General features: G+C 33.4%; 5 protein-coding genes across 9 annotated transcripts in view; 3 read left to right on the forward strand and 2 right to left on the reverse strand.

Annotated features, from left to right (window-relative positions):
* The first annotated feature begins 21 nt into the window (after positions 1 to 21).
* On the forward strand, positions 22 to 2,982 carry LOC105209138 (inositol polyphosphate 1-phosphatase). Its single transcript, XM_011179375.3, has 4 exons — positions 22 to 633; positions 699 to 831; positions 891 to 1,022; positions 1,105 to 2,982. The coding sequence occupies exons 1-4, from the start codon at positions 427 to 429 to the stop codon at positions 1,731 to 1,733; spliced, it is 1,101 nt and encodes a 366-aa protein (XP_011177677.1). The 5' UTR covers positions 22 to 426; the 3' UTR covers positions 1,734 to 2,982.
* On the reverse strand, positions 2,903 to 7,859 carry Inpp1_0 (LIM and senescent cell antigen-like-containing domain protein 1). Of its 5 annotated transcripts, none has more exons than XM_011179372.3 (7): positions 7,702 to 7,859; positions 4,671 to 4,790; positions 4,289 to 4,594; positions 4,054 to 4,195; positions 3,862 to 3,978; positions 3,655 to 3,796; positions 2,903 to 3,574 (listed from the first exon to the last, which is right to left on the reverse strand). In XM_011179372.3, exons 2-7 carry the CDS (start codon positions 4,772 to 4,774, stop codon positions 3,378 to 3,380), a joined length of 1,008 nt encoding a protein of 335 aa, XP_011177674.1. In that variant the 5' UTR covers positions 4,775 to 4,790; positions 7,702 to 7,859; the 3' UTR covers positions 2,903 to 3,377. The 5 variants fall into 5 exon arrangements, with proteins under 5 accessions (XP_011177674.1, XP_011177675.1, XP_011177672.1 ...); XM_011179373.3 differs by having other exon boundaries at positions 7,689 to 7,829; XM_011179370.3 differs by lacking the exon at positions 7,702 to 7,859 and adding an exon at positions 7,336 to 7,562.
* A 186-nt stretch (positions 7,860 to 8,045) lies between these two features.
* Positions 8,046 to 8,785, forward strand: LOC105209135 (bolA-like protein DDB_G0274169). The gene is made up of 3 exons (XM_011179367.3): positions 8,046 to 8,191; positions 8,258 to 8,472; positions 8,541 to 8,785. The coding sequence occupies exons 1-3, from the start codon at positions 8,167 to 8,169 to the stop codon at positions 8,688 to 8,690; spliced, it is 390 nt and encodes a 129-aa protein (XP_011177669.1). The 5' UTR covers positions 8,046 to 8,166; the 3' UTR covers positions 8,691 to 8,785.
* On the reverse strand, positions 8,704 to 10,432 carry LOC105209136 (protoporphyrinogen oxidase). The gene has a single exon (XM_011179368.3). The coding sequence runs from the start codon at positions 10,283 to 10,285 to the stop codon at positions 8,852 to 8,854; it is 1,434 nt and encodes a 477-aa protein (XP_011177670.1). The 5' UTR covers positions 10,286 to 10,432; the 3' UTR covers positions 8,704 to 8,851.
* A 9,109-nt stretch (positions 10,433 to 19,541) lies between these two features.
* The window catches only part of LOC105209134 (calcium-activated potassium channel slowpoke), a 123,395-nt gene continuing 115,426 nt past the window's right edge, over positions 19,542 to 27,510 (forward strand). The window contains exon 1 of the mRNA XM_054225672.1: positions 19,542 to 20,759. The gene's annotated coding sequence lies outside the window, so the exon portion shown is untranslated. The remainder of the gene's footprint in view (positions 20,760 to 27,510) is intronic.

A 27,510-nucleotide genomic window follows, 5' to 3' on the forward strand; every position in this document is an offset into this window, starting at 1 on the left:
TAACGCGGTGGCAACTACATATTTAATGTTAATTGCTACGCTGATCACTTTATAACACTAGTTTGCTCGCCTAAAAATAGGCAATAGTTTATTAGGCACGTCTTGTACAATAATTGAACGCAATCAGGGCTATATTAAAGGAAACACTGTGCCGTATATATTTATACACTTCCATGCTAATGTGAATACATATATTTTATAAACAAAAAATACGAAAAAGAGGAGGCCATATAACAAAATTCACTTACGAATTCGCGCATTAACAAAAAAGTGTTTGACTGTGGCAGTAGCAGCATTTATACAAACTAGTCTGCATATTAGTACACTAATTAAATTAAGAAAACTATCAAATTTTAGAAAGAAAAAACCACTTCTCATACGACAAACACTGCCATACATATTCCATAACCAATTTCATTAAAAGAAATGGAGCCAAATCTCGTGCAGCAACTTATCAACGCGTCGGAAAAGGCCGCTAACATAGCGCGTGTGTGTCGCTCCAATGAGGCGTTGCTAAAGTTATTGGTGCAGGAAAAGACTGGACCGGAAGCGAATGCGCGCTTTGAGCATGATTTCAAAACACTCGCTGACGTGCTGATACAGGAGACTATCAAACATGATATTGGTGCGTTGGTAAGTCTCATAATATTATACACCTACTTGATATGTTATATAGTTGTGTGTATCCATTATCCAAGTTTCCTGCGATGCGCGAAGCTATTAATGGCGAAGAATCACCGAATTTCACAAACGCGGATGGTGAGTCAGTGACTATTGCTGTTGGTGAGACTGCTGAGGAAACAGCGCAATGTCTGGCGACGATAATAAACGGTATTTTGCTTTTCTTTATTATAATTTGCATATGTAAATTTATATTATTTTACTTGTAGCTGAAGCGGCGGAAGTGCTTGCCAATGAAGTGCATCGCGATGTTGTATACGAAGAAGCACTTTTAGGCGAAATACCAACACTACCTGAGGATTTGGACTATAGCAACTTGGGTATTTGGATTGACCCAATCGGCAAGTTTTTCATATATTTTCTTTAAAATATACATATTTTCGTGAATTAATAGTTTTAATTAAAAATATGCATTTTATACAGATGGCACCGCAGAGTATATATCTGGCGATAGCATTTTCACCGACTTTCCAGGCATAACATCAACTGGCTTAGACTGTGTGACGGTGCTGGTGGGCGTCTACGAACGCACTACTGGCACACCAGTGATTGGTGTTGTCTCTCAACCCTTCCACAACAAGTTGGACGAGAATGTGTATCGTTCGTTGGTATTTTGGGGCGTGTGCCTGCCCGATTTACAAGCGAACAATTGTCAATTTGAACGACCAGCGCGTGATAATCGACTGGGTATATTCTCCAGTTCTGAAAACGGTGATATACTGCAACATATTATGGAATTAGGTTATGAATTTGCATTTGCTGCTGGTGCCGGCCATAAAGCACTGAAAGTAATTACCTGGGAAGTTGATCTCTATTTGTTGAGCAAAGGATCCACATTCAAATGGGATACGTGTGCGCCACAAGCTATATTACGTTCATTGGGCGGTGACATTTACAGTTACCGTGGAAGTATCAGTGAGTGCAAGCCAATACCACTCTCTTATAGTGAAGTGAATGATGAAGTGGACAATCCGAAATGTAATAAAGACGGTTTAATTGCGGTGCGTGATGCTGGCTTATTGGATGAGTTGCTACAGAAATTGACGGTGTAAGCGTATATGAAGCGGAAATATTGTGCAAAATATTAAAATTAAGCTTTAAGTGTCAAAACAGTGTCGAGGCAGTTGCAAGTCAGATTTTTTGGTTATGTTTAGCGAGATATGTATGTGTGTTTGTGTAATTTTGCTAATATTTTATTATGAATAATTTCGGAAATTGTTTTCATTCAAGTTTATGCTGATGTTGTTGTATTTTATATATGAATAATGTTGTAATTGAACAAAAATTGTTAAATGTGTGCAATAACAACACTCGAATCTGCCTTTTTCAGTTTGTGATGCATATTATTAGGCTTTTAATGAGCATAAATGCTGATTACACTTGTTTAGGTGTATGTTACTTCCATTATATTAAAGTTAAAAAGCAATTTGAAAAGCAAAAGCAAATATTTAGCAGGATATGTGGCTAAAGTAGTTATTTGTGGTATATTTTTGAAAATATTTTTAAAACTTACTTTTGTGATTTTTTAACCTTTTTTTTGGTTATGATACTTCTCTTCGTTGAGAAGTAATTTTTTGTAATTTTTTTTTAAGCAAACCACTAACCCTATAAAAACTTTTAATTATAAAATAATATAATAAATAAAAACATTATTTAGTCATTGTTATAATCGGCTGTATTCTTGTTTCTATTACATTATTTCCAACATATAAATCGGTTCGCTTTTGCAAATACAATTAAATAAACAATTACACACATTGTTGTACGATATTACAAATAAACAAATAATTACATACATAAAATCAAAATACTAATTAATTGTAATTATTGTTAAATAAATGTACGATATGCTTTGCAAAAATAATCAAGCAAAAATCGCGTACAATTTCATTTTTAATATTATGTTAGCTGCAGAACGAGAGTTTAAATTTATTACATAAATTACAACAGTTACACTTGGGATTGAAAGTATTACTTTATATTCAAAACAAAAAAACAAAAACAATAAAACTAAACTTTATAAAATTACTTATTCAAGTTAGAGGCTGAGCAAAAGGCACAACAGCGTTGACACATATACAATACGAAGACAGACAGACATTACTGCAGCACAATGCAAAATATTATATATTTGTATGTAGACCTAAAGTGATGTAAAGTGGTGGTTGGCAGTTGTGGATTTTCGCCTTATAATTAGACACACAGTTTTTATTCGGATATGTTGGCATTTACAAAACACTTATATAATAAATAAATTGTTATGGAAGCTGTTTGTAAATTGTATACTTTCAAAGAGCGCTGCTCAAAACTACTGCCTGCTGCATAAAAAAATTACTGTACATTATATGTTAATATTACTGACTATTAGTTGCTTTTGCTATGCACACACACACACACATAAATATGTGTGTTTATATATGTATGTTGTGCTTGTTTGTTTTGAATATTCAGACAGTGGCTATAATGGCAATATATGTATACAACAGTGTACCGTATTATAAATACAAAAAAATATCGTTTCTAGGCACTTAGTTAATGCGTTTCCCAGTGGCCAATGGTTTAGTTAGTCTTCAAATTGTAATTAACATTTATGCTTTATGCTTTATGACTTTTTTGGCCTCACTTTTGCATATTGTAATCATTGCGTATTAGAACGTTGCATTCTAACGGGTATAGATGGATGTGCACGCAAACATTTAGAAGTTCTTTTTCATCGACATTTCATGTGCTTTGCGCAAACGTTGCCGCAATTCGTTGGGGAAACGTTCATAGCATTTCTTGCATACTGGCTTCTCATCGTATTCGTAGAATTTCGATTTCTGCGTCATTTTCATATCGCATATAGAGCAAGCGAAATGGTGCACACACCAGGCCTTATTCAGCGCTGTGAACACTGTGAAAACAAATAAAAAAAAAAAACAAAAAGTTGTGATAAAAATGCCTTACGAACAAAAAAAATGTTAAGGAATTTACCATCGCCAGCTATAACTTGATTGCAAACAAAGCACAAATTGCCGAACAATTGGTGATAATGTGTTTCGCAGTATGCCAAACCGCGTTTCTCGTAGTGACGATGTCCCAAGAAGGGTTTCTCGCATTTGGCGCAAACGAAGTGCTAAAAAAATAAAAATAAAATAGTTTTAACATGAAAAGTAATAAATAAAGAGAAATGAATCGCACCTCAACGTGCCAATGTTTGCCCAAAGCGGTGACCACACGCTCCTCAATCGGACGACGACAAGCGCCACAAATCGGTATGCCCATCTTGTCGTGACAGCGCAAGCAATATAATTCGTTCTTAAAATACAGAGAAATTAAAAAAAAATATTAGTACACCAATATTTCTATAGCAATAAAATATAACAGCGTTACCATATCATTGGCCGTTAAGCCGGGTCGACTCTTGACTTCACGCGCAGTTGAGTCCAACTCCACGCCACATGATGTGCAATTAAAGTGATAACCATGATAGACTTCGCCACGAAAACGCAATGGTGCATCATCAATGACGCCACTAAAACGAAAAAAAAAGTTTGCACATAAAAACCAGTTTGAAAAAAGTAAAAAATGTAAATTTGCTTTCGACTGCGTTGTCACACAAACTCACTGGCACTTATGACACATATAACGACCCGTTATCTCGGCCTTCACTTTGGCATTGCACTCATGGCATAAGGCACGATTTTGATTGCGTATGAAACCGGTATCGGCCAGCTCTTTGGCACACATTTGACAACGGAAACACTGCGGATGCCAGCTAGCGCCCATCGCCTTGATAACACGACCGATCACGAATTCGCCACACTTATTGCAACACGGTGCGAATAGCACATGAAAATCACGCTCACAATATTTACGTCCTTCGAATTCGTAGAAGATGCCATCCTCGAAGGGGCGAAAGCATTGCGCACAGCTGTCAAGTGGAGAAAGGAATTTTAATTTTTTTATAATACATTTTTGTCAATAAGTTGGATAATATTGCAACTTACACGAAACATTGTGTGTGCCAGAGTTCACCGTTGGAGTTGACGATCTTCTCGTTGGGTTCGAAGCCGTCCGCACAGCGGGCACAATGCATAGCAGCTAGCGACATGTCAGCTGCTTGTACTCTGAAAAGTAAGACATTTGAAAAATATAAGTAAATATTTAATATTAATAAGTAAAGATGTATATAAATAATAATTAAATATTTATGTATTTTAATTTTGTGAAAAAAATACATTTCCATTTTGGAAGACATCTTTAGCGCTTTCAACTTTCAATATGCACACTTTCAACGCTCAATTTACACTAAGCCAGCGTGCTCCGTTGGCGTTTTCAAGTCATGGAAACTTTGTTTTCATCACTAAAAATGATTCGTTGTACTTTCTGCGTCCAATGATTCATAAAGCATTACGTCGTGCATAAAATACTTATATTTCTTATAAAAAGTATGACCTTAAACTTGAGCGTACATTTATTGCTGCTTTGAAAGCATACAACGTTTTTGCTTGCATTTTATACATGCATACATATATATGTATGTATGTAAATAATGTTGTACAAACTGATAAGACTTGCAAGAAATGGATAAGTGTTCACATGTACATAAATATTTTCTCAAAAATTTCGATTTTTGAAATTAAAAATTTACTTCAATGACTAGCGTAAATTAAATACGATATCGCTAAATACAAAGCGTGCTTTCTTGTTGATCAAATATAAGTATTCTAAACACTTTCACTAAATCACGGATATCAGCACTTTCACACTGCGACTCGCGAATGTTGAAGTTGTTGTAGCAGCGTAAAACAATATTTGATAACATTTATAATACAACACTTGTAATTAACTCACATATTTAATATTTTGTGTTTATTTACTCTTCGAGATCCTGGTGTATTAATCAAGATATATAATATTAAATAAAGTATATCTTTGCCAGCGCACTCAAATATATTTTTATATTAACTCGCACACTTATACCGTAATTTATTTGAATACGTTTGATAAAAAAACGAGATTAATGTACGGGTATCCGAAACGATTGCATCACCACCACCAACAACACCAATCAACTACAAACACAACATAGCTGATTTTTAATAATTTTTCTTAATTGATGAATTTGTGCTGATTTCGCTTGCGTTCTTGAGACTGAAAGTTGTTCGCCCACTAAACGTATAGCGTGGAGTAAATCAGGGCGAACTGAAGGTGTGCTAGATTGATGGAAATGAACGTGTGCTGCACGTAATGGCGTGACCGTAAAGCATATTGCAAATAGAAAATCTAACTCACACACAATATCAGTGTGGCAGCGATTGGGCCAAGTGTGAAAGATATCGAGTATATAAATGAAGTCTTTATACGCGCATAAGCTACAACATAATTTATTGCCATACAGAAGCGGTGCCCTTTTCAGCGCAGAATGTGTGTAAACCTATGTGCAGGCATGTATTGTGCATACACACCAATTGGAAAGACGCTTTCTGTGTTACCCGCATACATACTTATATTTATATAGTGCTTCTGTTTGTGGGGAGATTACTCACGAATTGGCAGATGTTCAATGAATACCGACCGAAACATATTTTTTCTGTAACAGACCACAAATGTATTTCAATTCAAGTGACTATGAATGTAGGTATGTTTGTTGTATATACTATGGATCACGTTGTTCGTATAAATCGGACAAGATCGTGTCATGTTTGGCTTTATTAAAATAATAATAAAACGCACAAAAACACATATGCAGAGATTAATTTAAATATGACAATATTTTTCGCTGCTCTCTAAATAATATACATAAATACATAATATATACACGCTCATTTTTATGTATATAAGAGTATGATTCTACATATCTGCCTGTCTGTATGTTAAACGTTCAAAGGTTTGATAAATATAATTTCCATATCATAATATCTCACCATCTCAAGTACTAGTCGTTATGGTTTTCTTGTTAGATTATAATTTTACACCTTACATATTTTCAAATCCAATTAAGATTATACGAAAGATAAAAATATTTTATGAAATCTACTAACTTCTATAATTCATTCTAAACAACAAATACAACTACACTAAAAAGCATTTTTACATATCACAAACGTATATTTGAATGTGTTGTATCTAATATGCATATATTTCATAATTTGTTCACCAATGATCAACAAAACTGTGTAGCTAGCTACGCAAAGCTGTGGCGCTGCGTTCGTAAAACAAAAAAACATTAAATTATATCACTATAAATAGAATTGTGTTGGTGGATGACGTCATTGATGAACAAACAGTTCTCGAGTAGGGCAGAATATTTGTATATACCGCACACAGATTTTTTATTCAAGATCGCACCAATATAGATTGGTGGTACCCACTATGTATGTTGAACATCGAAGATATAAAGTTATGCTCTAAATTTCAAATCAAGCGCTTGAACAGTCAATGGCATAACTTCACGAAACCGTACGACTTGAGTACCGTGGGTGTCATTCATAATAAGCAAATGAATGAAACCTTATTGGAATGCAGACAATCAACGATATAAAGCGCTTGATATACGTTATTGCTCCAATTGAAGAAGTTAAACTTGTTATTTGTAGTATTAAGCTTGTCGTTATACATATGTATGTATAAATGATATGATAAACGAGTATGTATGTATAAGATTCTTACTGCACAGGCGGCATTATGGGCGTTCACTTAATTGCAATGAAGGCAGCTAATTCAAAAATATTTTGCACTTGTTTGTTCTAGGCGCTTGGCACGATTCAACTAACACACAGCACGTTTATTAGCCAACTGCTTTTCATTCGCCTTCGTATTGACCGACTTGCGGTTTGGCAAAGTTGGTAAGAGCTGATTTGTGATCTTCGTGATTAACACCCAAATTTGGCAAAAATCAAGATATTTATGCTTCCGTTGTCTCTCGAAAGAAAAGTTTCACATTGATTTTTTGGAGACTTTCTATTCACAAATCTTTCACTTTGGTACACATGAATGTTTACTTATTTTACTCGTTCGTTTACCTGTTGCACTTACTATGAAATCTGTAATTTTGCTGGTTCAAAATGCGGAAAACAGAGAAATATTTCCAAAAATTGGCACAACACGAATGCGTTCAAAGAGAATATTAAAGGAAAATTGTCAAATTGACAAGATGAGCTCAGGTGAAAATGATGCTGCCACCTGGAAAGATGTATTTTCAAGCGCGTCATCTGCAGGGAATTTGAGTTAACTGATCAGAAAATTATTTCAATTTTTATATTGCTTGATTTCATTAGGTTTCTCTTTACTGCTAATAAATGTTAATATATTCTTAATATTTCACTTATAGTGGATTGTTAACATTGCGTTAACATGTGTTACGTTACGTTATGTTGTAAATAACAGTCAATATTCGTATTAAAAAAACACCCAAGTGGCCACACTATGCATTAATAAAGAAAATACAAACAGCTGATTGGCATTATCACTACTGGAATACAAAACACTAATATCACAGTTATGAACCTTTTTCGAAGTGCTACTTGTAAGTTAATTAAAAATATTATAATCTTTTCACAAATATATATTATCTCTTTGCATTCATTTTTAGTAACATTACGCTCGGCTCAATTGCACAGAATGTCTGCAACACCACAAACCGCACCAATTGAGTCGGCAATACGACTGGCACTTACGGAGCAATTAGCGCCATTGCACTTGGAAGTGATCAACGAATCCTATATGCACAATGTACCAAAAGGCGCGGAAACCCATTTCAAAGTGTTGGTGGTATCTGATAAATTCGAGGAACTTTCTTTGATAAAGGTATTGATTAAGATTTCTCCGTCAAAAATTTTGTTATACAATTCGATGTTTCTACTTTGCCATTACAGCGTCATCGTTTAGTGAACTCAATTGTGCAAGATAAATTGGCTGGTAATTTTGTACACGCGCTATCTATAGAGGCTAAAACACCCAAACAGTGGGATCCTAATTACACCGTAGAACCTAGTCCAAATTGCCTTGGCGGCTTTGGCAAATAAGCAACAACGCAGCTGTTTTACACTGTTAAAATCTTTTTAGTTTTGGATAATTATAAATTCAATATAAATTAATAGAAAATCAAATAACAATACAATATTGCAGCGTATTACTGCATTGTCGTAATCAAACACATTACACCACCCAATTAAATTCCATCAATTTAATCATCCACACCAGGCAAGGACTCTACCTGTGTACGTGCTGATAGTATAACGTCATTTATACCAACGCCATCATAGGCCGCACCACATAATGTCAACGGCAGTTTATAGTGTTTGATATAACGTCGTATATCGGCGACACGTTGCGTATGCCCGACCGTGTATTGCGGTATACATTTCCTTAGTACGTGCACACGTGTCAAACGTGGTTCTTCTGCTATACCCATTACCACATCCAAATATTGCAAAGCTGTATCCAGCAACTTTTTCGGTGTTGGATCCTTACCGAAGTTCTCCTCAAACCAGCGTCCGCCCATCATAACCGTAAGTATTGTATTGCCTTCCATATCGAAACAACAACTGTCGAAGATTACGCCAAGTATGGGAATCCGTTCTATGGGAGGCACCAAAAAACCAAAAGCTTTCATCTTAAGTAAATCCTTAATATTATATTGTAAGTTGACGACGGCCACATCAACGTACTCTATAGCCATGAGTAATGCTGCCAACGAAGGATGTTGATCTTTTACGCAGGTTGCCAACTTGTACGTTGGAATAGTTGCAATAACATGCTTAGGATCCACATCGACGCCTTTAATATTCATTCTAATACCGCTACGTGTGAATGTGATTTCGCGGCATTCCGATGTAAATTGCATATTCACCTCTCTCTCTTGCAAGTAATTACATAATGTGCGTGGTAGCGTATCCAGACCATCAGGCACTCTATACATGCTCCACTTCTCTTTCAGCGATTGCTCATACAATTTGGGCATGGCATTCCCAAAGATGCCCGCAGCAGGTGTTTTATTCTTATTGCCAAATAGTCTTTCATAAACCACACCTTTTATGATGCCACCCCACTTTTGCTCCTTTTCAAATAGGTCATTCATTAGAAAGCGCACACTAATCTCTTTGGCATCACCAGCACAGATACCACATATCAATGGACTAATCGCATAATTGGCCAATTCTGCACCGAAACGTCTTTCAACAAAATCGTAAATTGATTCATCGGCGAGTTTCAATTTCTTTTGTCCGGTTACTAAATCCTGTTTAATTTGACTTATTAGCGGTTTTGAAAATGGCGGTATTGTTCTGAAAATTCCACTAAGGCTGTTCGGCAATAAGCATAATTGTCCTTTGGCATAAATCAAACGATTTTTAGCGGCCGGTTGCCACGACTTAATCGAATCGACCGGCAATTTCAATTCTTCTATTAACTGCAATGTGTTTGCGCCCTGTATACCCTTGGGCCGAATCGTGCGTGGACCCATCTCGAATATGAAGCCCTTGTCTTTATGTCTTTCGGTGCGTATCCAACCACCGACACGATGTGACGCCTCATATACTGTCGCTGGATAGCCAAACCTCTGCAGCAAATAATAAGCAGCCGACAGGCCACTCATACCAGCGCCCAGAACAGCGGTCATTTCTTTAATTTATCAAATGATTGGCAAATTATATTTGTATAAGCTGGTTATAATAAATTATTTAATTGTAATTGTAGAAAATTGCTATCAGTTTACAATTCGTAGAAAAAAAAAAACAAAAATTTGACAGCAAAGACAATCAACGGTCTTTGTTTTGTTTATAAATTCATTTCTACTGTTTTGATGGAATCAGCTGTTTTTTAGGCATTGTTCAATGTACTGCCGGCATATAAATTAAACAGTGGCGTGCGAAGGGGTCGTTTGTTTGGAAATGAAATTTTAAATAAAAATACAAATTTTTGTTTGTACATTTTGATTCATTAGAAAAATTTTAAGTTTCGAATTATTCATAATTCTTTGTATTTTAAGCTACCCTGTGCCGATCTTTTAAGAATTTTTGAGGGTTAATAGAAGATTCATTAAATAGATTTGGACGAGGCTAGGTTGGTTCCCAGCTCAGAGTTAACTTACTCCGAAAACCGAACGAAGGTTTACTTTCTCCAAATTGGAATCAAAAAGAGATTGCACAAATCTGAAGAATACCCACCGTATATGGGGTAATCGACACCGTGGCGACAGTGGAATTGTGAGCCATTGCGACGTCATGGTGGAATAGCTCCTTCGCTACATGCAGCAGTACCAATAATTAGACATAGTTCTGAGACCGTTCTGCCCTTCTTCGGGCACCTCAGGAAACCCAAAAAACGGTGACCTTTTACCTTTCCTTTCGTCACTTCCGTGTACCAATGTACCAATATTTCGTTGACGGTCACGAGACGGCGCAGAACCTTTTTCGGATTGAGCTTAAAAAGCGTCAAAGACTGATGTTAAGTGTTTGTTGTAGTTGTAGTGGTTACCCAAACCTGCGTGAACCGACAACAAGGTCGGACCAAAGGGAAAATGGGATTAGATGAGTGGGTTTAGTGGGTATACAAAGAGGTGGTTAGTGTCATGCGAGGACTCTTTGCGTAAGGGACATATGTTGGGGGTCAGTCAAGATACTACAGTATCCAGAATGAAGTTGCGCGCGGATCACTCTAGTTTTGCGAGGCAACTCGAGCTCAATATCTGCAATTGTTGGTGATTTGACACCAAGTACGCTTTCGCGGGGAGAGAGTCAATGCAGGTCCGCTGTGAATTGCCTTTTAATGCTTACCGAAAGTCTGTCCGGTCCGAAGTCCGGTCGGCATAGTATAGTAAATCGTCGATATATTTCAGAGAGGTACTCTTGATGGCTCTGGGAGGCCACTATTTGGAGAGCATTTTGATATACTCCTTAACAGGTATCATACGGATCATTGTGTAGGTGTTCGGCTGGAGACATCAAGAGGCAACCGGTGGCTATCCGGAGAGCGGTATTTAGACAAGACTGTAGCTTCCCTAGCTCCGTTCTACCGCACCCAGGCGACTATATTGGGGCGACGTAATTTATGACCTACTGGCTAATAGCCTGGTAAGTTGTCAACAACGTTTCTTTGTCTTTACCCCATGTGAGTACAGTGAAAGGGTACAGGTTATCCAAAGTAACACTCAAAATTGGTGTTGTTTACAGTAGGAATTTTGATGCCATTGCCAGAAATATTTAGGTCTAGACTGTACTCCCTCGTCCAATTGGTGAATATGGTCGCTGTAGAAAAATAAAAATTTTTCTTCGAGGTTTTCTTGTTTTTTTCTTCGTCATGCCGGGTAATATTGGGACACCTTCGTAGTCAAATTAATTCATTTCTTTGAGAATGTATTTCCATTTTAAGGGTTGCAAAAGATCTAACGAAAATGTGCTAATTGACCCGTTTAGGGGACTTCCCATAAGTATTTACCAAAACATATACACACAGTCCACACAACCATTTAGCCATATGTAAAGTGTGTGAAGTTTAATATGAGACGGAAATGAAAACTGCATGCCGGATATGTGTCTGATTAGCCCATGAAAAATGCGGTATAAACAAAGGCGATGTCATAAACGACAGCGAAAAGGACGCGTTTAGTATTGAGCGGAAGCAAAAGCGGAAAGTCGGGATTTAAGAGAGAGAGAGCGACAACGGAAGTATGGAAGAATGTACGAGTTGGAGTGAAGTACGAGTATGTTAGGAATGTATGTATGTATATAAATAACGGTACAACCGACACGAGCATGCTTTTGTGCGCCGAAAGAAAAGGATTAAAACAAAGCGCAGGATAATGAAGAAGCCAAAGCGGGCGAACACAGGCGCAAACAAATCGGCGCAAAACAAACTCAACAGCAACAACAACGATGAAATAACTGTGCAATAAGCAACGAAACACGAAACAGTCAACAAAACATTGAGCGAAAACGAATAAGCGTAAGAGTAAGAGTCCAAAGCAGAGCAAAGCATACCATTGCGCTGTTGTCGTATCGATTCGGAAAGGTCGGCTAACAGGCGCATACCGAAAAAGCTCACAGCGGTAACAACGACGACGACGACGTTAACTACGATGGCCTGGAGAAAGTCTGCACCTTTCAGACTTGTATCCGCTGCCGTTGTGAAAGGTTCGTTCGTGTTTGCGCTGCGTGGCCGTGTGTGTGACTCTAAAGCAGAGCAGTGTACAAAAAGCAAAAAAAAAAAATGCAAAAAGCAGAAAAAATAGTGTCAGCATAGAAAAGCAGATTTTTCCACAACCACCAACGCACACACACACAAGCAATATAATTCAAAATCTATGCAAAATCTCTAGAAAAAGTGTTGAAAATTCAGTGCTGAAAAATTATCTATTAAGTGAAAAGCTGCAAACGGTATTTGCGCTGCAGCGCTATGTTGCCCTAATTCGAGCAGAAGTCGCAGCTGAAAAAATTTTCATGCAGCAGCAGCAGCAGCAGCAAAATATGTAGCCACAGCGCTCGCGTGTGAATAAAGTCAGCGCTAAGCAGTGTAAGCGAAACGCACATGAATTTCATTAAAAAATATTAAAAAAAAAATATTAGAAATACTAAAAAGCTACAGTAATAGAGTTAAGTCACTGGAAGCTAGCAAAAATAAGTTTTTCTCCAGCAGAAACGTGCAAATTTCCAGTGAAAATACAGTGAAAATTCGCAAGAAAATTTTCGGTATGTGTGTATTTGCCAGCGTGTAGGTATGCGTGCCCATATACCAACACAAACACACACACACACATATACATCTACTCGTACATATATAGTGGTTTGTCAGTTTGTTGGGCCAGCGCTTGTAGGGGTGTACTAGGGCTTCGTGACTAGGACACATAATTTTTTTTGTTGCTTCGTACATCGCGCTTCGTATATGCATGGCCAACATCGTGTGCGCCTGCTGCGCGTTGAAAACGAAACGAATTGTGTTAGTGTGTGAGTGTGACTAAAAGCAGCGAGTGTGTGAGCAAGTGAGCGAGCGAGCGGACGAACGAACGGAAGCTCGTCAAATGTGTGGCAGACACCGCCGCCAATATATTTAATTGCACGAACTGGCAATGTGCAGGCATTTCTACATATTTGCCTTAATGTTTTAAAAATAGTGGTATTGCAGAGAGTTTGGAAGTGGAAAGAAATAAAAAATAATAAAAAAAATTATAATAAAAATTATTTTTTAAATTTTTTAATCAAATTAAATATAAAAAATTATTTCAAATTTTTACTAAATAATTAATTTCGAGTTTTTTAATACTAATTAAATTTAAATAAAGTAGTATAACAAAAAATATAGTTTAAATGTTTAAAAAAATAAAAAAAAATTTTATTATTTTAAATTAAAAAAAAATTTTATTTTAAATTTAAAAAAATAAACAATTTTTTTTTATTATTTTTTAACACTATTTACATTTTTGAAGCGAGATTTGAGTGGAAAGCAATAAAAAAATAATAAAAAATACTAAAAATAATATTTAATCAAAATAAAATATTCAAAAAAAAAAATTTATTTTTGATTACACATTTGAAAAGAGATTTGTGCGAAAAAAATAATAATAATTAAAATAAAATATTAAAAAAATAAACTTAAAAAATTGAATAAATTTTCTTTTTCTTTATTTTGCTCTTCTAAATGATAAAAATAATTTTTTAAATTTTTTTTATCAAAATAAAATATAAAAAATATGATTAAAATGTTTACCAAATAACTTTGAAGAGACTTGTTAGTGAAAAGCAATTCAAAATAATAATAAATACTAAAAATAATTTTTAATCAAAATAAAATATTCAAAGTATAATTTAAAATATTTAAAAATTAATTAATTTTGAAATTATTTATAGTTGATAACACATTTGAAGAGAGATTTGTGTGAAAAAAAAATTAAATAAAATATAAAAAAAATTAAATTTATTAAAAAAAATTGAATAAACATTCTTTTTCTTTTTTATGCTTTTCTCACAACAAAAAATAATAATAAATTAAAAAAATAATTTTTTAAATTTTTTTTATCAAAATAAAATATAAAAAATATGATTAAAATTTTGAGTAAATAATTTGTTTCGAATTTTTTTTAATACTAATGAGACTTTTGAAGAGAGATTTTAGTGAAAAGAAATTAAAAATAATTAAAAAAAATATAATTTAATATGTGTACTAAATGTGTAATTTTCAATTTTAAATATTAATTTCACTTTCGTATGATTGAATCTCCCATAACAAAAAGCAAAAAAAAAAAATAAAAACAACTGTTTCTAAGCAACATTTCTTTAACTATGTTCCCTTAACGTGCCACATTTTGGCGCTTACACTTGGCCAAGTGGCAACTAACCATGCACATGTCCACTCCCTTTCTCACTTACTTCACTTTTCATGCTTCTTCTGCTTCGCGCTTGTTACCACTTCGCCGTATAAAACTTCCACTTCTAATAACAACTATTTTTTCCTGCTTTCATATTTTATGCATGTCCATGTATGTATGTGTATAAGTTGGTGTGTGTCTCTGTGTCAGCGCTATCTGGTGTACATCCCATTCCGTTTCTAATCGTTGCTTGTCTTTTGTCTATGCACATCCTACAATAATGCCGTTTACTCCTGCTGCTTATTTGCGTGTCTATTCTTTGTTATATACAGTTAGATATGTATATATGTATTCATGTATGTGTATGTGTATGTCTGTTTGTATGTATATTGTAAGGTTCAAAAAGCTCGTTACTTTACACACATTCACAGAAACTTATAAATAGCGAGTAATATAGGTAGTGCAGCGCTTCACGCCCCGTCAGCCCCTTGTATACACCAAAAAAAAATATATAAATTTATACAGTTACCCTGTGACTGAATGCCTGAGAGTTGCTTACAAATTATTATTATTTTTGTTTTATATTTTTTTTATTCCATTGCATAGGCTTCTTTTAACATTCGCCCCTCGTTGTATTCTTTTTCAGCCTTCAATGTAATTTATTTATTTGTTTATTTGTGTGTTTATTGGTGGCGTTTACTCCTTGACTCAATTTGCTTGTTTCGTTCGAGTTGAGTTCGACAACTGCGTTGACTTGCCACTGAGTTGGGTTGGGGTAAGTGGCGCTGCCAATAGCGGGGGATTGTAAGCCCAGTGAGAAAATCGAATACTTGTGAGTTTTGGTTGCAAATATTAAGGGAACTTTTTATTTAAAGGAAATAAAAATTTTGTATTTTTTGAATAATCAATTTAATGTGGAAAAGGGTGGAAAGAGCAAAAAGTGCAATTTCGACGAATGCAAAAATTTTTTTTCTGTAAAAATATTAAATGAATTTTGAAAATAATATGCATATGTTGGTCTTTTTACTTATTTTATTTTATTTATTTATTTTTTCAATTTTTATTTTTATTTCATTATTATATCTGTTACAAAACTCACTTTTCATTCTTTATGTGGAGTTTTTCCTACTGGGCATTGCTTATATGCTTGTTATTATGAATAGGCACGCTGGTGTGCTGTTCCACAACACCGACACGCGAAGCGCAGCACGGAAATCCAATTTCAGCGTATTCCTTCCACATTTTCTATTTCCTCCATAACAGATTTCTTGTTGTTGTGCTTTCATGTAGGCACACATTCGTAAATACATATGTATATGTATTTAATTTGAGTTGGTAAAATTACAGTTATTTTATTTTCTCAGCCCACTTAGCTAATTTAGAGATGGATTAAATAGGCATAGTTAGAACCTTGTAAATCTGCTATTTGATTTTATTTGGTTCATTTTTGAAGTAAATTGACTTAATTTTTCTTATTTATTTATTTATGAATTTAATTATTTTTAATTAATTGCAGCTTAATTATTTTTTTCTTCATTTTCAAATTATCTTTTTATTATTGACTGGAATTTTATTTAGTTTAAATATAAAATAATGGCTTAATTTCCAAACCTTCATTATTTAATTTTTCTTAAAAAATTTATAATAAATATCTAATTTAATTTTGTTATTAAAAAAAAAAATTTAATTTTTTGTTTTAAATTTTAAATTTAAATTTTATGTTTTTAAATACATTTTTTGTATTTCAATATCAATTTTTAAAATTAATATTAAAATTTTTAATAATAAATTCAATAATTTTTAATTAGATTTTATTTTAGTTTCTATTTTTTTTTAAGTTTTTATTCAGTTTTCTGATTAATTCTAAATTTTATTATCATATTTTATATAAAAAAATTTTATAACAAGTAAGGAATGGCTAAGGCCCGGTCTCACCGAACATTTTATACTCTCTCAATTGATAATATTTATTTATATTTATTAATATAACAAACAATTTGACTCACATGTTCGGCATATATATGGTATAAAGTCCATTGAAACTTTGAAAACCCTAATATTAGGTATATACATATGAGATAGACGAAGTTATGACCCTATTTCATTCATTTTTGGCACGGAGACATATTATTAGAAGAAACATATTTCCAAAAAAATTCTTCAAAATATCTGAAAGACTTAACTATAATTTCGGTAAAAAATTTGTTAGAAGTACTGAGGTCCTCATATTCGATATATAGGGTCTTAAAAGCTTATGGACCGATTTCGACGATTTTTAGAATACAGTATTTCAGCGAAGTTCTGTTCCGATATCTTCACTAGTACTAACTTTACAGACATCCGGATTTGAACTTTACTCGTCACTCTGATCATTTTGATATTTATAACCCTATATCTAACTCGTTTAGTTTTAGGACTTACAACCAACCGTTATGTGGACAAAACTATAACACTCTCGTAGCAACTTTGTTGTGAGAGTATAAAAAAGGTGAAATTTCACTTTATTAGTACAATTTTTGATAATAAATTTTATTTCTTTTATTTAAATTGAATATATATTTTTTTTTATTTTTAGTATTCCTCAATTTCTATTTCTATATTTCTTAATTTCTATATTTTCTTAATTTAAATATATATTATTTTAAAAACTAATTTTTATTTTATTTTTTTCATTCAATATTTTTTTTATATTTTTTATTTTAATTAAAATAAAAACCTCCAATCACACAATTGTTTACAACTCCTCAACAAGGAAGCCTTAGAATTCGCTACAAGCACTGCCTTCTCACTCCTTTAGGACACACGCTGTTATGAGAGCGCAATATATAAAAAACACATGGCTGAGCTTTTCTAATATCGCTCCCATATAGTACTTCTCCATACTTATCAACACACGTTGTGACATTGTGGCATGTTATTTTATATCGGTCATACCGCAGCTCTGTAAACAAGCGCACGCACGGCGAAGTGTGTATGTGTTTGTGGCTGAGTGTTTGTGTGTGCTGCGCATAGAAACTGGGGCAATGTGCGTGCTTGTGCATTAGTGTTAGTTTGCATTCCTTGGGAATAACATACAAGCATACGAACTTGGAAACGGATGAGCGGACGCAGCGGACCGAAAGATTGGAGGGTGAACAAAGCAACGACCGACTCGTCGACGCCGCAGTGTCTCTGTTTCGGCGTGTGAACAGCCTCGACACATCAAAAATGTGCGACACGTATATATATATATACATTCATGAGTTTGTGTGTACTTATATATGTATATGTGGATTTTGATTTGTTTGGAAGTGATTTTGTGCGAAAAACTGATTTTTATTTAATTTGGTTTTTAATGATTTTTTTAAATAATTTCTAAATTATATTTCGTAATTATTAGATAAATAATATTATAAAATACTTTAAAGAAAGTCGTTGAACAATAAATTGGAAAATATTTTTAAATGTGCCACAGTGCGTATGATAAACAGTTGTTGGTGGTTTTTGCAAAGTGAAGCAGTTGTTTATAGAATTTTAATACTGCTTAAGGAAAAACAAATATTATCGCAAAATGTTGCATATTTAAACTTAATTTTGTGTTGAGCTTTTCATTGCTTTATTGTTTCTATACATTGATATGGCAAAAGTAAAATTTTTTTTGTAAATTTTGCTAAATATTTATTTTTATAAAACTATATTAAGAATATAATCGACTAATTTACTTTTATATTATTTCCTTAAACATTTAGTTATTATAAAATTATTTTTATTATTTTTTCCATCCATATTTTATGTATGCCATAGCGTATGATGAACATTTTTTATTGTGTAAATTTTTTTTTTAACAATTGTAAATATTTTTTAATAACAGTAAATATTTTTAAAATTTATAATTTTTGCTAATTACAGTTATTTTATATATTGTAATATTTTTATATATTTTAACAAATATAATTTTCTAAAATTTTTATCACACGCCATGCCCAACACACAGAGTGTGAATATACTCCATGGCGTATGATGAACTTCTAATATTACTTGAAAGTAAAATTTTGTTTTTGTATTATTATTACTAATTCTTAAACGTATTTAGTGAAAGAGCTGATGGCATATTAATAATGTTTGAGATAAAAAAATTACAATATTGAAAATTACAGTTTTTTTCTTAAGCTAAAGACTGTTTCAAAGAGCTGTTCGTCGTAGTAGTATACTAAATAATACTTATTTCAACATTTTAGTTTAATTTTTTCTATTAAATATCACAATTTCATTAAACTAATAATTTTGCTTACAATGTGTCTTTATTCCTTCATTATTTTACTCAAAAATGTGTAAACATGCTTGTGCATGTGAGTGTGTGTGTATCTGTGAGTGCCTTGTTCGCTTTCCATATATTCGAGATATTTTCTTGTTGTTGCCGCAAAGAAGCTTTTTCGGAATGTGAGCGCGTATAGAGAGTGTATATGCTCGAGAGCGCAGAGTAAATGGCTCAACGAAGCGCCGAACAAAACCGAAGTGCACGTGCAAACAGCAACGAAAATGCCAACGAGAAAGGATAACAATGTGAGGAGGATAAACAGCGAAACAGTAGCAGTTATTGCGTGCGACAGACACAACGAACGAGCGGGAAAATATTAATGAAGGCAAAAAATAAAAGTAAAAAAAAACACATACCGTTAGAAAAGTAAAAGTGAAATGTCAAAAGGGATTAGTAACCTGCAATGAGGTGAAAAGTGAAAACACAATGAAATTATGAAATTGGGGTGCATTAAACAAGCGAACAATAAGTGAATAATTTCGAGACAAAAGTTGAAAGAAAGACAAAAGGAGAGAATAAAGTGGAAGACAGGCAGTTAAATGTTGATTTACCGTTTAATCACAATTATTTTATTGTTCTTTTCAGTGCTGCAGAAAATCAACGAAAATTTTTAAAGTCAAATTGACACATTGTCTCACAAATAAACAAGAAAGGAGAATAAAAAAAGTGTTTGTATCATAATTGCAGTGAAAAAAATTTATAAAAAAAAAAATAAATAAAAAAATATTGTGACTATTTGCAAGCGTTTACAAGTAGTGCTGCAGCCATATTTATAACAACAACAACAAAGAGTACAGTGTAAAATTACGCACAAGTATAATAGCATTGCAGTGCGTTTAAGAATTACAACCTAAAAGTAAATAAATTACAAAAATATATTAATAAAATAAAAATAGCAATTTATAGCAATACAAATAACAAATAACAAAGAAAAATAGAAGAAAAATAAATTAAAAATGTTTACAACAAAAATATTCTCAAATATTTATCCACGCGTATAAAGTACTACAACTCGCGCTTGTCGTTTAAATAAATTCTAAAATAGACATATATACTTCTACTACTACAACTACTACTCATAACTACTACTACAAAATATATACAGCTATACAGATATATATACAGATACATGTACGTATGTATGCATTTGCAATATAACCAAACCAAATTAACTTAAATGTGCTAAGAAATCGTTGCGTGTTCATTACCAAACCGTAAAATATCAACAAAATATCAGTAAATATCAGCAAATTTCAGCTATTAACGCTCAACTAAGCGCGCATTTGTACTGGCAAGCAGACTTTAACATTCGCATAATCCAGTTGTTAAACAAAGTGTGTGTTTTATACAATGATATAAGTGCATGCTTGTAATTCATTTGCGCAGACGCGCAAGCTGCTAGACAAAGAACCGCTACTGCTGAAACATGCAAAATTTCATAGTGTGAATGTTGGCAACGCTGGCGTGCCTCGGTGGTTTTGCCTGTATTAGGAATAGGTGAGTGCATAATTTTAGTCAAATAAGTGTTTATCTGTGATTAATGTTAAGGTAAATAGAAATAATGATTAACACTTTGAAATCACAGAAATTCGAATAACTTTTGGAATCGACTTTGATGGAAAATTATGATCCACTGGCAGATTTCGAAACCCACCTTCGAAATCTACTCCTAAACAAGCCTTTGATAAATACTTTATCGCTCTTAGCTGACGCAGAGCAGCCAACTGAAGATTTTTTAAATGAAATTTAATTACGTCAGAAATACACCAGAAGGTGGGACGCAATCTTTAGACAGACTCTATAGAATTCAGCTCTTGGTTGTGCAGCTGAATTTAAATCAAAAGGGTTTTTTATACACAGGGCTTTAAAATAAATGGTTACAGCAGCCTTAAATTTTCAAAAATTCTTTTTGCTTAATTTCAAAGTCTATGTTCTACGAGTATTTTGAGATGTCTTTTACGAAAGTTATGATCATTAGAAGTCAGCGCGATGGGAGCGCGCCGATAGAGCATTTTTTTGTTCTTTTGCGTTTTTCTGAAAACCCCATTTTTCGAGACCGTGTACACGATAGCTTCAAAACTATTCAACCGATTGACTTGAAAATTAAAATACATCCTCCTAAATATATTTTCCACAAAATATGAAATTTTTTTATCAAATTTTTTTATGCAGTATTTTTAGCCCAAAATATAAAATCAAATTTTGAAGTACTTGCAATTGCGTAAAAAACGGACAACGTCACTCTGTTCAAAATTTATCACTTTTTAAGAAAAAATATTTTTTTACTTGTTTCAGACAAAAATTGAAATGCAAATCATGTACACCATCAAGGAGTGCTCCGGAAAAATTTATCCACGCCAATGTTTATATCTCTGCCACTAAAAACAATAATGTAAATTGGTCCTACCTCAAATAGTTTTGTCAAAAGAATTCCTAAAAAACCTTCCGATTTTCATGCGTTCAGGGTGGCGTAACCCCTTAATAAAAAATTGGCATAATTTACGAATAAATGCTATCGATTTCAATTATGTGGTTCCTTCCTTCTAGGTTAACAGAGTTTTCCAAGCACAAATAGTATTATTTCGCCTTCAAGGTCTTACAGATTCATTACATTTTCCTAAAAATTATGAACGAATTACCAAATAAGAACCTAGAAAGTTTTTTTGGTTTGATGAGTCGATATACAGGCCTCAGTACCGTTTTAATTTTCAGAAACTATAAATTGTTTATAGAGGTATTCAGACCAGCTCTCTTAGTTCTCTAGTCGTTTTTCGGTAGTTTTTTACGTGCATTTTAATTTTGTAGAATTAACAAATTATCGTTCTCCGAGTAACGAAATAGTCTTGAGCCAGACAAGCTTGATAATTTTTTCATTACTTGGTAATATCAAATTTTCTATTTATTTTGCGTTGTTATCTAAAAAGTTAATCTCATTTTTGTTTCAAATTTCAAAAGAAAGAACTATCAACTAACGAATTACCAGATTAACAAGTTCGGTTAGAATATATGTATTCTTCTTCTGTAGTGCTCGTCATACTCTTTACTTTTCAAAAACTGTCTAATGGTTCCCGATATACTTGACTAAACAAAAACTTTTGACAGCAGCGCCACCTAGCATATTAAATAAAAACATATTAATTTAGAAAATGTCCTTAAACATCTTTTATGTCTTTTAATATTTCTAATTGCTCTATGAGTAAGTTCAAGTAACGAAACCAAGATAAGATATATTTTCAAGAATAGATATTTTTTCTTAAAAGTTTTTAGTAGAGAGCCATCAAGATACTGTTTCATCTGTATCAAGATTGAGCTTCTGCTTAAGGACAAGTAAAATCTTAGGGCAATTCCCCAGAAAGAGCTTTGGTCTTAATGTTATAAGTTCTCTAATGGCAAGTAGTCTGAAAAGGCTGAAATATGGCATCTGATATGCTTTAGAGACATTTGTAGTAAATCTGAATATTTTGTATAGAACCTAGCTGTGCCGCAGTGTTTAAGTTGTGAGTTATTTAGATTTAGATGGAATTTCATTTAACAAGAATTCCGTACAAAAACTTTTTCGGCTGTCACCATTTCGTGGTTCAAAGATGGTATATTTTGTGTGTTCCCAAAACGTTTTACACAGAATTTTAACTATGTTGTGGGACTTATTTAGGACGTAGTTCATTAAATATGGCATTTTGAAATATTATCCTCAGTTTCGTCTGCCTTAAGTTTATATGAGAAGCTTCTGTAAAAGAAGACTTTCTTTTTTTTAGAAGTACAATAAAATCACATTTACAGACGATGCAATAGTAGTATTCCAAATGCAATTATAAATTATTTTATCGGTCGAAGGTTATTCGAATTCTGTCTAAATTGATTAATTATTTGTATATTATTGACAAATATGTATAAGCATCAATTAAGTTTAATATAAATCTATCTGATAATAAGTATATTACTATATAACACAAAAAAAAAACACCTTTCCAATATATTATCTATATGTTTTTGCTTATTTTTTGAAAAATTTTAATTAATATACATTTTATCACATTTGTCACTAAAACTCAACACAACGCGCGAAAACCACTACAGATAATATCGCGAGAAAAAAATGCTAACTTGACTAATTATCAGTAACCACAAAGCCGCAAAGTGATTAATCACAAATAAAATATTACAAATGGTTTATTGGTGTCCGAACTGTCATGATGCATCGGTGCTGCCGCCACCCAACACGCAGGTAACACTATTAATGAGCCCCCAAAGCACTTTGCGCTACGGCTACAACTATTCATTAAAGAAAATCATAAACCAAATCGAAAATCATTTACTAAACACAGCTGATGTGTTGCTAGAGTGTCAATTATCAGCTTTTCTACAATTGACTACATACTCATACTCATACTGTATTCAAAGATGGATTATGAATCATAAATAGACCGCTTCGCCATGCATTCAAATGATATAGAGTGCTTCGTGTTAGTCATTAGTAATTTGCTATTTTCCTTCGTCCACAACAACACAAGTGGTGACCTCTTCTTGAAGGTCAAGCCAATTTATTGTTTATCGAGCGCTGTGACAAGTGACATTTGCAGAAATTATTGTCAAACGCAGTTAAAGAACGGTGTAAATGTATTTGTCTGTGTGTGTGTGTTGTCAAATGCAAATGTGTCGTGAGCGCAAGAAATGGACACGTACAGCTTATAAATATTAATTGAAGTTAACATTTTGGTGCGTTCGTGTGAGTTATGTAATGACAAAGGATTGCTACTCCAGTGAATCGGTGGATCGGTCATTTGTAGAATTTCTATTGACGCCAATGAAAATGAAACGAGTCGCATTTAATAGAAAATCAATTCAATTGGTTAACCACGACGAATACTAATAATCATAGGCGAATATGCTTGCGTGCCACACAGCTAGCGTGCGTGATGGTGGGAGTGAAATGGTAGGTGGTCTTTGGGTCACACACACACACACACGCGCGGTATGACAAAATGACACTACATTAAGCGGAATGCCAGCGAAATGACAGGTTGAAGGCTTAAATCGATTTTTGCCCATTATAATGCGCCCTCGCACTTTCGCCACACCAACACACACACTCACACCCGCGCGAGTATATAATCCAACGCAAGCTTTGTATCTGCACGTACTAACGACTATCTATTATGAAAAAGCAACTCACGCGCCATTTCACTTTCTTTACTCTACTCTGTATACATATTGTAATAAGTGTGTGTGTGTGTCCTGCTGTGTGCGTGGCTTTGTTAATATTTATATACTTTCTTAAGGCACTGACGACAATTCGTCTGGAAAATGTCAATCGCCAGATAACGACGAACGTCTGGTCGAACGCTTGAATGGGCGAATAGGTAATGCTAAGAATTAGGTCACCATTACTGCGTGGAAAAGTCGTAAAAGTCCAAGTATATACTGGGCAGTTCGTATTGGTTTGCTTGCGCAAATACTTCTCGGAGGTTTTATGATTTCTTTTTACAGCTAGTTTTAATACTTTTTGCTACTGTTTATGGCTCTTTGATGGATATAGTTTTGGAAGTGACATATCGATTTATATTTTTTTCAACTCATTCAACTCACGAGGCCAATTAGTTTATTTATAACTTTCTCCTCCATATCAAAGATTAAAAAAAATATATATTCGGTCTACAACTTTGCTTCCGCCGTTTTCCAGTAGATGTCTCTAGGATCAAGCACTGGTCGATTTAATCGATTAAATCGTTTTATATCGATCTAATATTATTTATTATGCCACCAGATTTGTTCTAAAACTCTAATTTGAATTTTTTTGGAATAATTTTCACATTATTATTCTCTTAAGGGGTTACAACTAGTAAGGCTCCTCAAAAATGAGAAGAAATGTTATACATTTATTATTCTCGGAATTTGTACTAATATGTGTGGTAGCTATGAAGAGTATTGAATATTTTTTTATTTAAAAAAAATAATAGGTTTTCGAAGCTGCAACAGCAGATCTTCAGGTACCCTTCCCAAAAAGGTCTTTTACAGTGACCACTATATTTCTGAAATGGATCATTTGAAATGAAAAAATCAAACGGATTTGGTTAAAGTAATGTATAATATTGTAAATAATCGAAAGAATACGCAAAACAATTTTTTTTTTACAAAATGGTGGCTTCAAAAAATAAAAATCGAGATTTTGTTATTATTTTGGCCTTAAATTGTGAATAAAAAAATTTTTTATCGGTAATAAAAAAGCTAAAATTCTGAAATTTAAGGAGTGTTTAATGTACATGGAGTGTTTACATTACGAAAATGAAATAAAAAAATCGATTTTTTTGAAAATTCCAACTAGATTAAAGGGTTACATCTATATTTATGTATTATAAGGTGTGAGTCTGTGCTAAGCCTCTAATACCATTTGATATTGCCCCTAAATGTAGGCCACATATTCATTATTTTGTGTAAGTTTATTTAGGCTGATATTTAATGAACAACGAAAAGCGGTACAAACAAGTGGAGAAAATCTCTAATATCTTTAAGAACTTGACTTTGATCTAAAACAAAAAGATAATGATTTTTAGGAGGGCACTAAAGCCAAATTCTTGAATAGGTAAAGTACATATTGAGATTTATTACAAATCTCTTTCAATTATGTACGATTATATCCAAATACTTAGAGTTAGTGTGGGCTCAGTAATTAATATTGGAAAAGTCAAATATTTTCTATATACTTTGGTGGGGAGATATTGAGGAAAACAAAGAACACGTTTGAAATATATAACATCGCAAAACTTATCTTCTCTTAATAAAAAAATAAAGACTCTTTGTGGTGGTCATTGTATATAAAAAGGTCAATAAATAGAAACGCAAAAACTTTTTTGTATAATCAGAATAAAGTAAAGTGATTGACTTTGTATAAACACACACATATACGTGTATGCAGATATTTACGGAAATCTCCAATTGTTAAAAAGCAGAACCACTTAAATGAGATGAGAATAATGGATTCGCTGCGTGTGCGTCAATGGCTTCAATCTCCATTGTCTTTCGATGCACTTAAATTTTCGATATCTTCGCCTTATCTTATTATCCCTTTCATTTTTATTTGCCAAAATGAAAGCAAACCATAAAATGCGCTATGAGTAAAGTAAAACATAAAAATGAAGAAAAAGAAACAAAAACAAGGTCAATGAAAAGATGTGGCGGCTGTAATCGACACGGACTCCACTATTGACTCTGCGAATGGATAAACAAATAAAATGGGACAGCATGCGTCATTTGCAAGAATACTCGCACACTTCCCATTTTCCAGCTTTCAGCTTGCTCATTCGCATTCAATCGCCACTCACATGTATTGTACTTGATTTCGTCTAGTGCCTTTATTCACCAAACACAAAGTGAACATGTGCGCGTGCCTGCGTGTGTCTATGCGTTTGCATGGCTCTTCAGCTGCTCAGCTGGCGCAAATTCGTATGTGTGTGTGTGTACTTTGCTGTTTGCTGTCGTTTGTCGGCCATTTGCCTTTCTTTTTGACTGCTTGTTCTCATAACTTTACATTTATTAATATTTTCTGACAATAAAAGACGCGATCGGCAGCTGTTGTGCGTTCGTAGTGTATGTGTGTGTGTGCGTGTGCCAGGGCATTGAATGAACTCTTAGACCATAAATTCGAGAGAAAAAAACCAAAAAAAATGGGAAAATATAAAAGCTGCTACAACGCACGGTGGGGTGGAGGAATGGATTAAGTGCTCCGAGATTTTGAAATTGATAGTAGATATCTCTGTCTTATACTAATTTCATTTTGACGCACAAAAATTAAAAAAAAAATATGATTATTAATAAGTGAATTAATTTTTTTTACAGAACTGTAATTAATCTTACTTTAAGCTCATGATCTCCTCAAGATATTTTTATATTATTTGAAATTTTGAAATTATTATTTCTGAAAGTTTTCTCAAACAAAATTCATTTTTAATTAACCTACAAATTTATTGATATAATCTCAATTAGAGATGTTCTTATTGAACTTCCTCCTAAATGTAGGCAACGTTTTTGTTTGACATATAAAACCACGACTAAAATGTAATAAACCATTGCCTACAATTAGGCGCATTATTACTAACTTTCTAGAGACTGTCTTACCAAATAACTCGATTTTGTGGATCCACATGCGTTTCTTACTGTTAATCTCTGTATATTAAATTTGATTATAAAAAAATGTAAAAAATTCGATAAATTAATATTACAATAAAAAAAATAATTCCTTTGGAATTTTATG

This window comes from Zeugodacus cucurbitae, chromosome 2, assembly GCF_028554725.1.
Source record: "Zeugodacus cucurbitae isolate PBARC_wt_2022May chromosome 2, idZeuCucr1.2, whole genome shotgun sequence".
NCBI classification, from domain to species: domain Eukaryota; kingdom Metazoa; phylum Arthropoda; class Insecta; order Diptera; family Tephritidae; genus Zeugodacus; species Zeugodacus cucurbitae.

Bases quoted from the DNA above. Each gene is read 5' to 3' on its own strand.
- LOC105209138 (XM_011179375.3), top strand. From the start codon at position 427: ATGGAGCCAAATCTCGTGCAGCAACTTATCAACGCGTCGGAAAAGGCC. The intron at 634-698 runs GTAAGTCTCATA...CCATTATCCAAG, and splicing joins AACATGATATTGGTGCGTTG to TTTCCTGCGATGCGCGAAGC. The intron at 832-890 runs GTATTTTGCTTT...TTTTACTTGTAG, and splicing joins TCTGGCGACGATAATAAACG to CTGAAGCGGCGGAAGTGCTT.
- Inpp1_0 (XM_011179369.3), bottom strand. From the start codon at position 4,921: ATGTCTTCCAAAATGGAAAT. The intron at 4,791-4,901 runs GTATTTTTTTCA...CTTACTTTTCAG, and splicing joins ATGTCTTCCAAAATGGAAAT to AGTACAAGCAGCTGACATGT. The intron at 3,797-3,861 runs GTGCGATTCATT...TTATTTTTTTAG, and splicing joins GCAAACATTGGCACGTTGAG to CACTTCGTTTGCGCCAAATG.
- LOC105209135 (XM_011179367.3), top strand. From the start codon at position 8,167: ATGAACCTTTTTCGAAGTGCTACTT. The intron at 8,192-8,257 runs GTAAGTTAATTA...ATTCATTTTTAG, and splicing joins CCTTTTTCGAAGTGCTACTT to TAACATTACGCTCGGCTCAA. The intron at 8,473-8,540 runs GTATTGATTAAG...TTGCCATTACAG, and splicing joins AGGAACTTTCTTTGATAAAG to CGTCATCGTTTAGTGAACTC.
- LOC105209136 (XM_011179368.3), bottom strand. From the start codon at position 10,285: ATGACCGCTGTTCTGGGCGCTGGTATGAGTGGCCTGTCGGCTGCTTAT.